The sequence below is a fragment of the Gadus chalcogrammus genome, chromosome 1, assembly GCF_026213295.1.
Source record: "Gadus chalcogrammus isolate NIFS_2021 chromosome 1, NIFS_Gcha_1.0, whole genome shotgun sequence".
Taxonomy (NCBI): domain Eukaryota; kingdom Metazoa; phylum Chordata; class Actinopteri; order Gadiformes; family Gadidae; genus Gadus; species Gadus chalcogrammus.
Window position 1 is genome coordinate 7,165,236 of NC_079412.1, and position 13,816 is coordinate 7,179,051.

At 44.3% G+C, this 13,816-nt stretch overlaps 1 protein-coding gene across 1 annotated transcript; it reads left to right on the plus strand.

Moving 5' to 3' along the window:
• Positions 1 to 9,951: 9,951 nt before the first annotated feature.
• Positions 9,952 to 13,180, plus strand: LOC130390673 (uncharacterized). The gene is made up of 2 exons (XM_056600759.1): positions 9,952 to 10,470; positions 11,130 to 13,180. The coding sequence occupies exons 1-2, from the start codon at positions 10,386 to 10,388 to the stop codon at positions 12,692 to 12,694; spliced, it is 1,650 nt and encodes a 549-aa protein (XP_056456734.1). The 5' UTR covers positions 9,952 to 10,385; the 3' UTR covers positions 12,695 to 13,180.
• Positions 13,181 to 13,816: the final 636 nt, after the last annotated feature.

Sequence of the window (13,816 nt, forward strand, 5' to 3'; positions counted from 1 at the left end):
AGAAGGACTCCGCGGTGTTGACTGGGGAGTCACACAAGGTGATGGGGGAGGGTGGGGCTGCGTTCCTCCTGAAGTCCACGACCATCTCCACTGTCTTTAGAGCATTGAGCTCTAGGTTATTTTGGCCACACCAAGTCACCAGGTGGTCAATCTCCCACCTGTAGGCAGACTCATCTCCACCAGAGATGAGCCCGATGAGCGTGGTATCATCTGCAAACTTCAGGAGCTTGACCGACTGGTGACTGGAGGTACAGCTGTTGGTGTACAGGGAGAAGAGCAGGGGAGAAAGAACGCAGCCCTGAGGGGATCCGGTGCTGATGGTCAGGCTGTTGGAGGCGTGCTTCCCCAGCTTCACATGCTGCTTCCTGTCAGACAGGAAGTCAGTGATCCACCGGCAGGTGGAGTCGGGCACGTGCAGCTGGGAGAGTTTGTCCTGTAGCAAAGTGGGGATGATGGTGTTGAAGGCAGAGCTGTAATCCACAAACAGGATCCTGGCGTAGGTTCAGGGAGTCCAGGTGCATGAGGATGAAGTGGAGGGCCATGTTTACAGCATCGTCCACAGACCTGTTGGCTCTGTAGGCGAACTGCATGGGCTCCAAAGGGCAGCCAACAAGGCACTTCTTCTGGTTTTCACCACAATAGAGATTACTCTTGTAAAGGGCAGCCAACAAGGCACTTCCTCTCAATAGAGATTACTCTTGTAAAAGGGTAGCCAACAAGGCACTTCCTCTGGTTTCAATTCACACGCCCGGAACACCGAAGCTTTCACAATTTCATAATCACGAGCCTCTTCAACAGTTAACGCAGAGAAAGCCCGCTGTGCCATCCCTGTGAGACGGCTCTAAAGCAGAAGCGCACGTGTGAACCAGGCCAGTCCTGGAGGGTTCTTCAACAAACTTTTCAACAAGTGACGTCATCCTTCTAGCGATTAACGCGTCACACCAGCTGATCAAAATCAGCCAAGACTCCCCAGCTGAACGAAATCAGACAAGACTCCACACAACCAGACATTAAAAACTAAACAGGGAAGCCCAGCGATAACATAAGCAAAGACCATTCCAATTTGAACCAAATTGTATTAACTAAAAACAGGCCCAAACAGGCCCGTGGTGGGATGAATTAAGCACTAAGCCCGTAGGTATCGCAAAACAACCAGAAAACTGGCGATTCCACCAATGCCTCTGAGTGCCCCCGAGACAAATGCTCTAGCCCAGTGGTTCTCAACCTTTTTTGAGCAAACGCCCCCCTGACCTTACCTTGATCCTCTGGCGCCCCACCCCCCAAAAAAAATAACCCTGTTTTTTTAAGCAGATAGGAGGCTGGTTGGATAAGAAAAAAAACACGACCACATCAGCATTGGTTGTAATGTAACTTTTTTTTAAATCAAAAAGAACATTAAATGTAGGCTACAAGACGTGTCAACAAAAATCATGTGCGTATCACGTGAACAACATATGCACGTCACCTGAATAATCAGAGGAACAGGTAACTGTCACGAGCCAATCATGAAACAGATCGCGCGCGTGAGTCCTAATTAGGAATTCTAAATGCAACTATTTGTGGAGAATACGGAGCAGCTGGAACTGAACAACAGCAAGAGGAATGACGAAAACGGGCTACAAAAACAAAATTAGTGAGAGCCCTGTGCTTGGTGGCCCGCTGCCAGCATCTTGACGTCTGGACATTGTGAGGTCAATTTCAACCGGAGAGCGCCAGAGCTAACCAGGTCTAGGCGGTTGCGGTACTTTGACTGCATGTGCAGAGTTGGCTGAAGCCCTGCTCCACAAGATAGGATGTGGGGAAAGCGAGGAACAGAAGGTGGACTCTCTCCCACAACTGAGGGAAACGCTGGCCATGGGTGAGCCACAACGCTCGCCAACCCGAGGTACGGAACGTTGCCATTGCCTCGGCGTCATTTTGGAGGTCAATGAGGCTCTCTTGGATAGCCTCCTCACTGCTGGCGGCATCGTGTTGGAGCGGCTCCATCACCCAATCGGGGACGGCTAACTGGTCCAGATCTCTGAAACGTACCTCCATATCTGCCTGGACTGCCTTCAAGTGGTCCATGTAAACCAGCAGATGGCCATCAGTCAGTTCATCCAACACCTGAATGTAAGAACAGTAAGTTATTTTAATGGTGTGAAGCCTATGTTATTTTGTGTAAAGAATGATGACAATGGTAGTCTAATAATTAATTATTAGCCTACCTTGGTTAACTGTGGAAAGTTGCTAAACTGACGCCTGCTCAAATTTCTTCCAAACAGCTCCAGCTTTGCGAGAAGACTGCGTATGGTGGCCCTCGAATGGATGAGAGTCACACCATCCCCCTGGAGCTTCAGCGACACCTCGTTCATCTTCCCGAAGAAGTCCGAAAGATAAAAGACATCGTGGCGGCAGGACCATAGTTGATCTTTCAAAGTCGCATTGGCCTTCTTCAGGAATTCGAGGACCGAGTCGAACAGCTCAAACAGCCTGGCCAAGCAGTTCCCCTTGGAGAGCCAGCGCACCTCCGTATGAAACAGCAGGCGCTGAAAAGACTTTTCTCCACAAAGCTGCCTGAAGAGCCGGTCATTAAGAGCATGGGCTTTTATTTTATTGATGGATTTCACCGCTACATCAAGGGACCGATGGAGTGAGTCAGAGATGGTTTTTGCCACCAAGTTGTGACGGTGCAGTACACCGTAAGCACATGTGGGACCTCTTTTTTCAGGAGCGTCACAAATCTCCCGACCATAGCCGGCGCTCCGTCCGTGGCACAGGCGATGATTTTCGTCACCGGGATGGCCTTCTCCTGCAGGAACTCAGTCAGGGCGTTGAAGATGGTCTGCCCTCGTGTTTCGGTGGTGAGATACTTCCCAAACAAGAAGTCCTCCTTGAGATCTCCCCCAGACAAATACCTAACACATCCCATTAAGAGGGCATTGTTGTCGGCAGCTGTTGTCTCATCAAGCTGGATACTGAAGGGACAGCCACGTAAGGTGGCACACAGCTGCTCCTCAGTGTCAAGCGACATCTCCCGTATGCGTCGGGCCAGTGTCATTGCTGAGCGGGATGGCCTTGATGACTGGCGCAGCGTCCCGCTCCATGACTGTGGAGATAGCCTCTTTTATTGCTGAAATGACCAGAGACTCACAAACAGTGAACGGTAGGCCAGACTTGGCAATTAATAAAGCTATGTTATAAGACGCCAACAACCCGCTGTTACTCTGATTGATGTTCCGGGCGGACAGGGTGTTGACTGTGGGACGCCTTGAATGCTGATCCCTCAGAGACTTGAAGTACGCCGGATCTTTGGATGCCTTGTCAGGATTTTTTTTAAATAAATGTTCCTGTAACCGCTAGGGTTTCATGGCCTCATTTGAGAAAACGTGATCGCAGAGAAGGCACATGGGTAAACTACTGTTTATGGGTGAAGTAATAAATCCATAATTTATGCAATTACCATTGTACTGTCTGCACTTTTTCTTGCTATCCGCCATTTTTGATTGTGTTGGTGTTAGAACCGTTAACCAGGGTAACTTGGGTAATGTTTATCAGCATTGCCATAGAGATCGTGATGATAGCGGAGGTAACGGGAGTCTGGGCGTGTGCACGAAAATAAGTCCCTTCAGTGCGAAGCAAGACAAAAAAATTATAAATGTATTTATTTATTTCAGGTAGGCTATTTTTGCACCAAAAATATTTGAAAAAAAAATACCGCTCACGTTCCCAGCGCCCCCGTTGAGAAACCATGCTCTAGCCACAGGAACTGTTCAAAAATAATAAACCACACGTCCTACAAAATACGCAAGCCTGAAAGGAATAGTTAATGGCCCCGCAAATAGATAGCTGAACTTACCATCTCTCATTGTCCGACATTCCTGTGCAGACAAACGTACCCCGCAGTCTAATGCAACCAAGGCGCAGGTAACACAGACTAGGGCTGGGCGATATGGCCTCTAAATGATATCGCAATATTTTTTTGCTATATTGTGATACACAATATATATCTAGATATTTTGACATTTCCTCTAAAGCACTTAAAAATGCTTGAGTTAACCCTTTGATGCATAGTCACACCAGTATGATGATTCTAGTAGTCCCTGCAACATATGTCTGCATTAAACCATTCTTATTTATACTGTATTCATTAGAGGTTTCTTTTGCACACACTAACTTGTGTGCAAAAGGGGTAAATCACAACGAAGTTAAATTTAGCAAAACAGTTTTTATTCAAGGCAATTGCAAAATGCACATAAGCTTTTAGCAGCTGGTAAATGAAAATAAATAATGCCACATGTAGATGTAGGCCTACATACTGTAGCCTATTTCCATAGAGTTCAAGCTCAATGACCCGTAACAAAAACAGAGCTCAATGGAAAAAGTGCAGAAACCCCATTACATTTCAAAACATAAATTAAAGTGCACTCTTTGTGCTTGTCACTAGACATTTTAAATTAAAGTGCACTTTTCAAATCAACATAAGTTAAAATGCACTTTTTGTGCATGATGTCAAACAACAGGTCTGGTCAAAAACAGTAAACTAAAATGATTGTGTCCTGTGTGTGACAACCAGTCAGTACCAACAGGTTATCTAGAGGTTTTGTGCCAAAAACACAAGCCTATCAACGGCGTCTGGCTTGAGAGCTGCCTGGTGGCATGTAACTATATTCCCACTGGTACTAAATAATCGTTCCGATGGGGAACTGGTGGCGGGCACACACAGATACTTTTTCGCCACATTTTTCAGGTTTGGAAACATTTCCTCATGGGTCTTCCACCACTGCAGGGGATCTGATTCACTGTCAGCATCGACAGACTGCAAGTAGGCAGACAACTCTGTTTCAATCCGCTCTCTCTGTGATGATGTGGCAAAGGATGTTGTTGCCCTTTTGAAGAAGCTTCCGAGGATTTTCTTTTTTGGTGGCTCTGCTGGCGCTTGATGAGGCTGTGAAGCAGACGACTCAGCTGTGCCATGGTCAGACTCAGACAGCATTGCCTCCATCTCTGATATGGCTCTGCACTTGATTTCCTCCACCTTGTCTTCTGCTACGTATCTTGTTTTGAACCTGGGATCCACTAAGCCAGCCATGTCCAGCAGGTCGTCGGTGGCAGGGTCATCAAATTTCTCCCTCAGGTAATCCAAGATGGAGACTTTGATAGACTGGGTCAGTGCAGTGTCATCCTCCTGAATTGCCAAGATGCTGGAGTGGAAGAGATGAAGCACAGGCTTTACATAGGACACTGACGTAGCCCTCACCCGATAAAGCATCGGTGAATTCCAGGAGGGGTTTTAGAGCCTTGTGCACTGACTCGAGGACTTCTAGGTCTTGCCAGGTCAGAACAAGATGCCTTGTTTTTTTGTCTGAGGCCAAGACTTGTGAAATAGCTCGCTGCTGCTCCAGCACCCGCTCAAACAGTTTTGCTCAGGAACCCCACATGGTAGGAGACTCACCCAGGGGCGGCCTTCCCTACAGGCGGGTCAGGCGGCCGCCTAGAGCGCCATCTAGAGGGGGAGCGCAAAATATAAAATGCGCGCGAAAAAAAAAAAAAAAAAATTACTTATTGGCCACGTCTCCCCGTCAACAATCGCCCCCCCCCCCGTCAACAATCGCTTCATACCCCCCCCCCCCCGTCAACAATCGCTTCATACCCCCCCCGTCAACAATCGCTTCACACCCCCCCCCCCGTCAACAATCGCTTCATACCCCCCCCCCGTCAACAATCGCTTCATAACCCCCTCGCCTAGAGCGCCAAATGTGCTGGGGCCGCCCCTGGACTCACCGATCAGCTGGTGTGCAGGTATGTTCAGCTCTTGCTGTGCTGTGGCCAGGTCTCTCCTCGTCTTCCAACTGAATGAGAAGCTGCTCACAACCTTCTTACAAACAGCAACAGCACGATCAATACGGGAGTCTTTCATGCTTCTCTCTGAGAATATAAAAACCAACAATTCAGTCAATCAGCTTAACACCAAAAATAATTTTGCCAATTATTTTTTAAAAACAGCACTGTGCAAAGGTCTACATTTAATTGTAAAAATACTAAAGTGAATGAAGATGCTTTCAAAAATAATTAAAGTAAAAGTTTCTAAATATCAAAAAATGTACTAAGAGTAGTCTACTGAAAAAAATTAATTAACATCTAAGACAATTTATATAAAAACTCTTGGGTGCCTAAGACTTTTGCACAGTACTGTGTTTTCTACAAATCTGTCTAAAATCCATTTTAGCCAAAAATACACACATATATATATATTTAAGCAATAGATCACGCCAGGATGTGGTATGAAAATCCATGTTTTCATGGATTTACATTGAGCTGTATGTGTGTATGTGAAATGCAGTGTATGTGTTTGGATACACACACTGACATATTTGTATATTATTACATATTTTTTTATTCATGTGGCCTGCAGTGGCGATATCGCACAGGTGTATTCCCACAGGCTCTGAAAACAACAGTCATCAAGCCATATCTCCACTCCTCTCAACGGGAAGGGGGGGGGGGAAAATGCCATCTGAAAGAAGCAGAGGTGTGCAGATGTATTTGTCTTGAGACCTTCAACTTCATACAATTAGTCTCGTCAGGGATTTGTATCCATATTTACAACTTAAATGTACATATGATCTTGGACGGCAGATGTCAACACAGTACCCCTCGTTGTAGCTGTCGGAATATATTCCTTCCAGTTTGCGTCTTTTCCCTGTACCAATATATCCTAAAACAGAAAAAAATATAGAAATCCTAGTCTAACCACACACTGCACTGACACATAAGATTAGGGACTTGGAGCAGCAACTGTTGAGTGGAGGGCTACTGTGGTGGATTTCTATTCACGACTTATCTAATTCACTTCAACTAGCTATAAGCAAGAGGAATCGGAGAGTCCAGGTCAAGTATAGATGGAGAGTTTATTGCCACCCGCAAACGAGAGACAACAAAGCCGAGTGGTATCTGCAAATACACTCCAGAATGAGACCCGTACTGCTCCTTATATCCCCAATCCTTACTGTTACGACCCAGGGTCGTATGTGTATTTTTCAGTGTTGGGTTTCGTCTGTGCTGTGGTTCCTCCCGGCCTGAAGGTGGTGTTACCACCCTTAGGCTCTCTCCCTTGAAGGGAAAAACGGTCTGTCTAGTTACTGGACCAGATAAAATGAGACGGAGAGGTAATAAAGTCTGTCGGCACGAGGACCTTGGATTTATTAAGTAAAGTGGCAACGGTTATACAGAGTCATAAAGCGTGAGAAATCGAATATGTCTAAGTCCCTAATCAGCGCTGATGGTTTGTCCGGAGCTTCGCCTCCGTGGAAGGTCTGCTTCAGAAGAAGAGGAGGGTCTCTGTGTGATACAGTTTTATGCTGTATCCTCCTCTCGATGAGGTGTGTGCGTTTGAGGTGTGTGTGGTTCTGTGTGTTTTTGCTTGACCTTGGCTCCCAGGCCCTGGTGTATGCAAGTGTATCTTCTTGTGTTCCTACTAACGGGGAAGAGCTCCTCAGTGTCTCCTTTGTTCTCGAAGTATCTCTTGTGTGCTCGAAGTATCTCTTGTGTGATGAATTAATGTGGCTCTCCCGTTCTTGAGGATGACTGTTGCATTGTTTGAGTGTTTACCATTTGCCTGCTTGGGAAATGGGGCCTTGGCTCTGGCCTTGACCTGACTATATTATCATGTTTGTGTTATGTGTTAAAAGTTGACTATATTGTAATGTGACTGCCATGTGATGTGCTCATCAGGCTAGGGTAGGAGTTAGCTATATTTGTAATGTACATGTGATGTACTCAGCAGGTTATTTTTCCCAACACCCTCTCCAGGTGCTGCTCCTCCCGGCCTGAGGGTGGTGCTGCCACCATTGGTGTTTCTCCAGGTGCTGGCTGTTGATTGGTGCAGGGGCTGGAGGAGCTGCTATAAATGGCCGCCGCTGGAGACAATCATTCTCCTTTCCTTGACCCTGCTCCCAACTGCACCAGGCTTACTATGTGGCATTATGTTGTATTGTGTTTTGTTATGATAAAACTTAAGCAGTCCAGATATTCGTAGGGGTGAGTAGCTTGTTTTGTTTATCGTTGTTTTCTCCTGTTTATCATGTAGGGAGTCAGTAAGAATCCTGTGAACTTTGCTTTCTTTGGTTTGTCTGTTAGGGAAGTTAGTTTTGGGGTTAGATTGTTTTGTTTGTGGTTTTGGCTAGGCTCACCCCGAGACTATAATAATAATAATCATAGTTTAACATACAATGTAAGGTTAATTTCTACCACACTACCTCGAAAACAACTTATGGCATTCTGGAATTTATGTTATCACCTCCCGTTCCAGTAGTCCGTCTGTTTATAAAGAGGAATGGGTGTTTTGTCAAGCAAGTAGAGAGTGGCTAAGTGATACTTGAGTTATATTACGGCAACCCGATGCCGTTGCCTCCCATAAAACGTTGCTGCTTAAAGTCCCTATTATCGAAGGTAAGAACCTGTGCAGACTTTGTAGAGCTGACCACATGCCATGCAGGTCCCAATACTCTACATGGTGTAGAACTCTGCTCTGTAGTTGGCGGATACTGTACACCATGTAGTGACGCCTGTGACAAACAAAGTGTAAGATGAAAGAGCACATTTATTTTGATAGAGCAGTAAAAACATGCATAGACCCCACAGGACATTACATTATTATATTAAATTAGGATATTGTACACTGATGCACCCTTCACTGATGCACTCACTGTTGAGCCACAGAAAATGTGCCTGTCTTTTGAATCAGTCAGTGGACACTATGTTCCTGAAGGTGGAACACACCAGAGCCAGAGTTGAGTAAGCTTTATCTCCCTCTTGGAGTACCACCTCAGTGAGGATGTCAGACAGCACTGACTTTGGCAACTGTAAAATATATGTCAGGCAAGATCAAGAAGATTTCATAGATAACACAACAACAACACAGTTTCAAACGCAATGGGGCGTTTAAAGCTTTTTTGCATAAGGCTACAGCAATTTCAATATCGAAAATGATATGTAAAGTATGACAAAGCAAATAACAAGTTCTCTGTATATTTCTTGCAATTTAGGGAGGTTACAGGAGGCCGATTAAAATACTTCTACAGAATGTCTAAATTAAAAATAAATCCATCTCAATTCAGTCTCATAACTCACCTTTCAAAAAGTCCAAAAACGTACCCATTTCTTAACGTCCTCTCGCATTGTTGCCCAGTGGTAGGATGCCTTTATTTTGTCCATTGTCCTGCGCCTCCCTGGATGACCTCCAGTGCCCAGGTTGTCATGGCACTCCCGGAGGACATCACGAGCCCGCTCATTAGTGCACACCACCAATCTTGCTTTGTTTTTGTACCTATAATACAACCCCTCATCTGATGCAGCGGGAAAAAAACATTCATTTTAGAGCTGCCCTGACTAAGAGTTTTCCATTTAGAATAGTCCCTCTAATTTCTTTTGCATAACAACATTACTAGTATAACCAACAAGTTTTTAGTCAACTATTAGGGGGCAGCCCTACTTCATTTCGGAATGTGTATGTACAATCTGTGGTTAGGTAACATTATGACAAGTAGCTTCAGGAAATCTAGTGATTTTGAAGTAACAAATAGAGGTTAAATACAAGCAAATGCTTTGGGCAGTACTTGGAAGAAAAAAGCAAAGGAATAGTGCCAATACAGAATACTTCCAATTAACTGGCTCAAATGTGCATTTGCGTTTGACACACTGTGACTTACCTTTCAGAAGGTAGGTCTTTGATACCCTCCTAATGTTGGCCTTCCTGCTCTCTGGGTGTGGGGCGGTTGTTGTTAAGATGTGGTATGTTTTTAGATTGAGGTAATGCTTGACTTCAGTATAAAACACTTCAATTTCTGTGAAAATAAATGAAATAAAAAAGACAAAGACAGTTTTCAGAATTAAGGCCAGAAAACAATTAATTCAATGGTATTAGGGAAAGGGTAATTATCACCTACAAAAGCCCCCCTCCCCCCCCAACTTTTAAAATGTGTATTTATTTTATATTGTTTTTGCTTTATTATAAGTTGGCTGTAGTTATTTAATTTTTTTTTCAAGTATGCTGCTTGGAATAGTTTGTGGCGTGTTTAGTCACATAAAAACGCCTCTTTTATAGGCTTATTTGGAAAGGTTAAAATAATTATATTTTCTAAATCTTCATTAGCTCACATTAGCCATCAATCTGATTATTATTCATAGATTAGAAAAGAAAAGGAGATCGTTAATACTTACCTAAAGAGCGGAAAAACATGTCAGCGTTTTAGTATGCGCATGCGCATTTAATGACATAGTTTACAGGAAGTGCTTCATTATTGCGCATCTAGGACCCCCGAGCCGATCTGGCAGCCGAACACATATGGTACCCATACCGGCGGTGATATCAAGCTGCTTTTGAATGGCGGCCACGGCGATTCATAATGGCAAGTAAGAGACAACAGGAATTCAGCGCAGAAAAGCGGAAGAAGAAAAAGTTGAGAGATTACACCCGTGCATCCCTTGTTGGTAAGTGTGTGAGTATTATAGGTCTAATTGTTTTACTAACGTTCATTGTTGTAATGCTAGCATGACAGTTACACTACACAGCAGCAGAAGTTAATAGTTAAGACACTGTGTGACGGCGTGTCATCTTAAAAATCACTTTCTGTCACAAACGCTACTTATCAGCTGTGTAGTCTGAAGCATATTCTAGCATTCCACAATGCATGTGACACGTTTGCAAATAGTTGACGGTTGTCACTGTAGACATTATATGAAGCCTTATATGAAGTCAACAACATTCTAGTGAGGCTATGGAAAGGGCGACATCTGCTGGCCAATTAAAAATATGGTATCTTCACTTTGTCATTTACAAAATTCCACCATTGTTTTGTTTAATGTGTATAATTGGAGTCTATATAGGTATTTAAGGTTTTGTCTATGTTCCACTAAATTAATATAATAGTTTAATATACTTTCATAGTGACTAGATAGTAATGGAAGTGTTTTACAGATAAAGAGCAGATTTAAGATTACGCATAATATGGTGTTTTTTTAGTGACTTTTTATCCTATTATAAACAGTAGTGCGACATGATATTTTTGTCATCAAAAAATCCTAATGTTTTGGTTATTTTATTTAGCTTTTGCTAATCAAATTTTTTTGTATTTCAAAAATATTCACAGGGTCAATGCTAAAATATGTTCAAGGAGCCACACGTAGCCAGGATGAAGATGCAGAAGTTGAGCAACCATCCACAAGCTGTCAACAACCCCAGCATCCTGAACAACTCCAGCAACCATCCACAAGCCGCCAACCATCCACAAGCCGCCAACAACCCCAGCAACCATCCACAAGCCGCCAACAACCCCAGCAACCATCCACAAGCCGCCAACAACCCCATCAACTGTCCACAAGCCGCCAACAACCCCAGCATACTGAACAACTCCAGCAACCGTCCACCGTGTCTGAAGGCTCCAGTTCAGTACAGAGCTGTGAAGAACCATCCTCAAGTTCCGGTACACAGACACAACACACAACTGTACCCTCATTAGGTACTGTATCCACACCCATCACTGAAAGCCTTCCAGCAGATGATGAAGAGTCAAATGTGCCATCTCCAACAGACCCCGCACTTTGGCCTGCACATATTTCAGACACTGACAGGGTAGAGATTGTTAGAAGAGGACCATCTAAAGTTCCAGCAGAATTTTCTTTTCCAAGGGTGGATGGAAGGGCATTTCACCCAAACCTCCAATTGAAATCCCTTTCTAATAAAGAAAAGATCCAAAGAAGCTGGCTTGTCTACTCTCCAAAGAACAATACTGTGTTCTGTTTTGCATGCAAGCTGTTTGGGTCAAAGAGTATAAAGCTGACAGAAAAAGGTTATGGCGACTGGTCCAACATTAACATCTACTTGAAGAGCCATGAGGGTAGTCCAGACCATACCAAGTGCATGGTGAAATGGAAGGAACTGGATATGCGACTGAATAAGAATCTAGCTATAGATCAGCAGGAGCTGGCCTTAATTGAGACAGAGAAGAAAATATGGCGAGATGTCCTGAAACGCTTGTTCTCAATAACCCTGTCTCTAGCCACCAGAAATGTGGCTTTTAGGGGCTCTTGGCAAAGTCTATATGAACAAGATAATGGCAATTTTCTCAAAGAGGTGGAGCTGCTGGCTGAATTTTATCCAGTTACAGAGAGACATAAGGCCAAAATTAAAGACGAGGCTTCTAGAACGCACTATCTTGGACAACAATCTCAAAATGAAATAATAGAGATTGTCTCCTCCCACACAGTTCAAACCATTGTGAAAAAAATCCAAGAAGCAAAATATTATGCCATCATCCTCGACTGCACCCCAGACATCAGCCGCAAGGAACAAATGTCACTTGTTGTGCGCATTGTTGAATTGGTGCCTAAGCCAGACATCAAAGAATACTTCCTTGGATATATGAACGTGGTGGAAACAACAGGCCTCAATCTGTCAAATGTTGTTCTGGAAAAGTTGAGGGAACTCTGCATTTCCTTTGACGATTGCAGAGGACAGTCCAATGATAATGGAGCCAATATGAAGGGAAAGAGACAAGGACTGCAGGCCAGACTGCTACAACACAATTCAAGGGCAGTCTTTGTCCCTTGTGCTGCACATACGATGAATCTGGTCATATCAGATGCTGCTAAGTCATCTACGGATGCTGCTCAAAGTCCCTTTATGCTATCAATATTTTCTCTCAGCCAGTTATAACAGACGTTCTAAGGACTTTGGTTATAATTTCTCCTCACCTGCTGTGAAGACCCTCCCTGTTCATTCCTGCTGCTGCTGGACTCTGGTCCACTGTCTCCTCCCTGACCCTGCTCTTTCTATTGTATGAAGATTAAAAAGATATGTGCAAAAGAATAGTGAGCTTCTGTGCAGAAATGCGAGGAGGGGGTTTATTCCTAGGTGGTAGAGTAGCCAAAACTTGCAGTCAAGTAGGAGTAGTAGGAGTACTTTAGAATAATATAAGTAAAAAAGTATTTTGCAGTAAAACAACTCTTAAGAGTACAATTTATTCAAAAAGTTACTCAATTAAATGTAAGAGAGTAAATGTAACTAGTTACTATAATCTCTGCACCTAGCAAGCGATTTAACATAGGTAACAGTTAACAATTGTTAACTAGCTTAACTTGATATATTGACATCTATTAGTCAGTCATCATTTAACTAAACAACATGCAACAGCATTACTCAACTTACACGATTTGTTTGGAAAAAACAATGTAAAGTTTTTCGCCTCTTGGCAGCTGCTGGTTTGCTGAACATGCTTGAAACAGATCTGAATCAACGTCTGTGTGATTGAAATCACAACACGACGGTGGTGTTTGCCACCTGGTTCCGCCTGCTCATGGTGCGTTCAAAGGTGGCTCGGAAAAACGCGTTTCCACGTGTCAGAAATGAATTGAATGGTTGTAATGGCTGTAAAAAGTGCGGGGGGCAGAGGGCAGAGATACGGGAAGTGGGGGGGATGCGTACCCCGCGTCCGCTACGCCCATGCTCATTTCTCCCACACATCCAAAGAACAATAGACAATATACACAGCCAACTGACCAACACCAGCTCCACTGTATCTTCTCAGGAACCTCCACCATCCCCTCCGGCCATTCACTCACTCTCCTCATTCACTGAAATCACCCCAGGAGACCTATCTGCCATACTCACTGGCATGAAAACCTCTACCTGCATCCTGGACCCCATCCCCTCCTCCCTAGCCATGGCCTGTCTCCCCTCACTCTTGCCCCTGATCACCTCAGTTATAAACTCCTCTCTGTCCACTGGCCTAGTCCCCCCGACCCTCAAACTCGCTGCTGTCACCCCCCTACTAAAAAA

Excerpts from the sequence above, each read along its gene's own strand:
- LOC130390673 (XM_056600759.1), top strand. The coding sequence starts at position 10,386 with ATGGCAAGTAAGAGACAACAGGAATTCAGCGCAGAAAAGCGGAAGAAG. Across the intron at positions 10,471-11,129 it reads CACCCGTGCATCCCTTGTTG|GGTCAATGCTAAAATATGTT; the intron begins GTAAGTGTGTGA and ends AAATATTCACAG.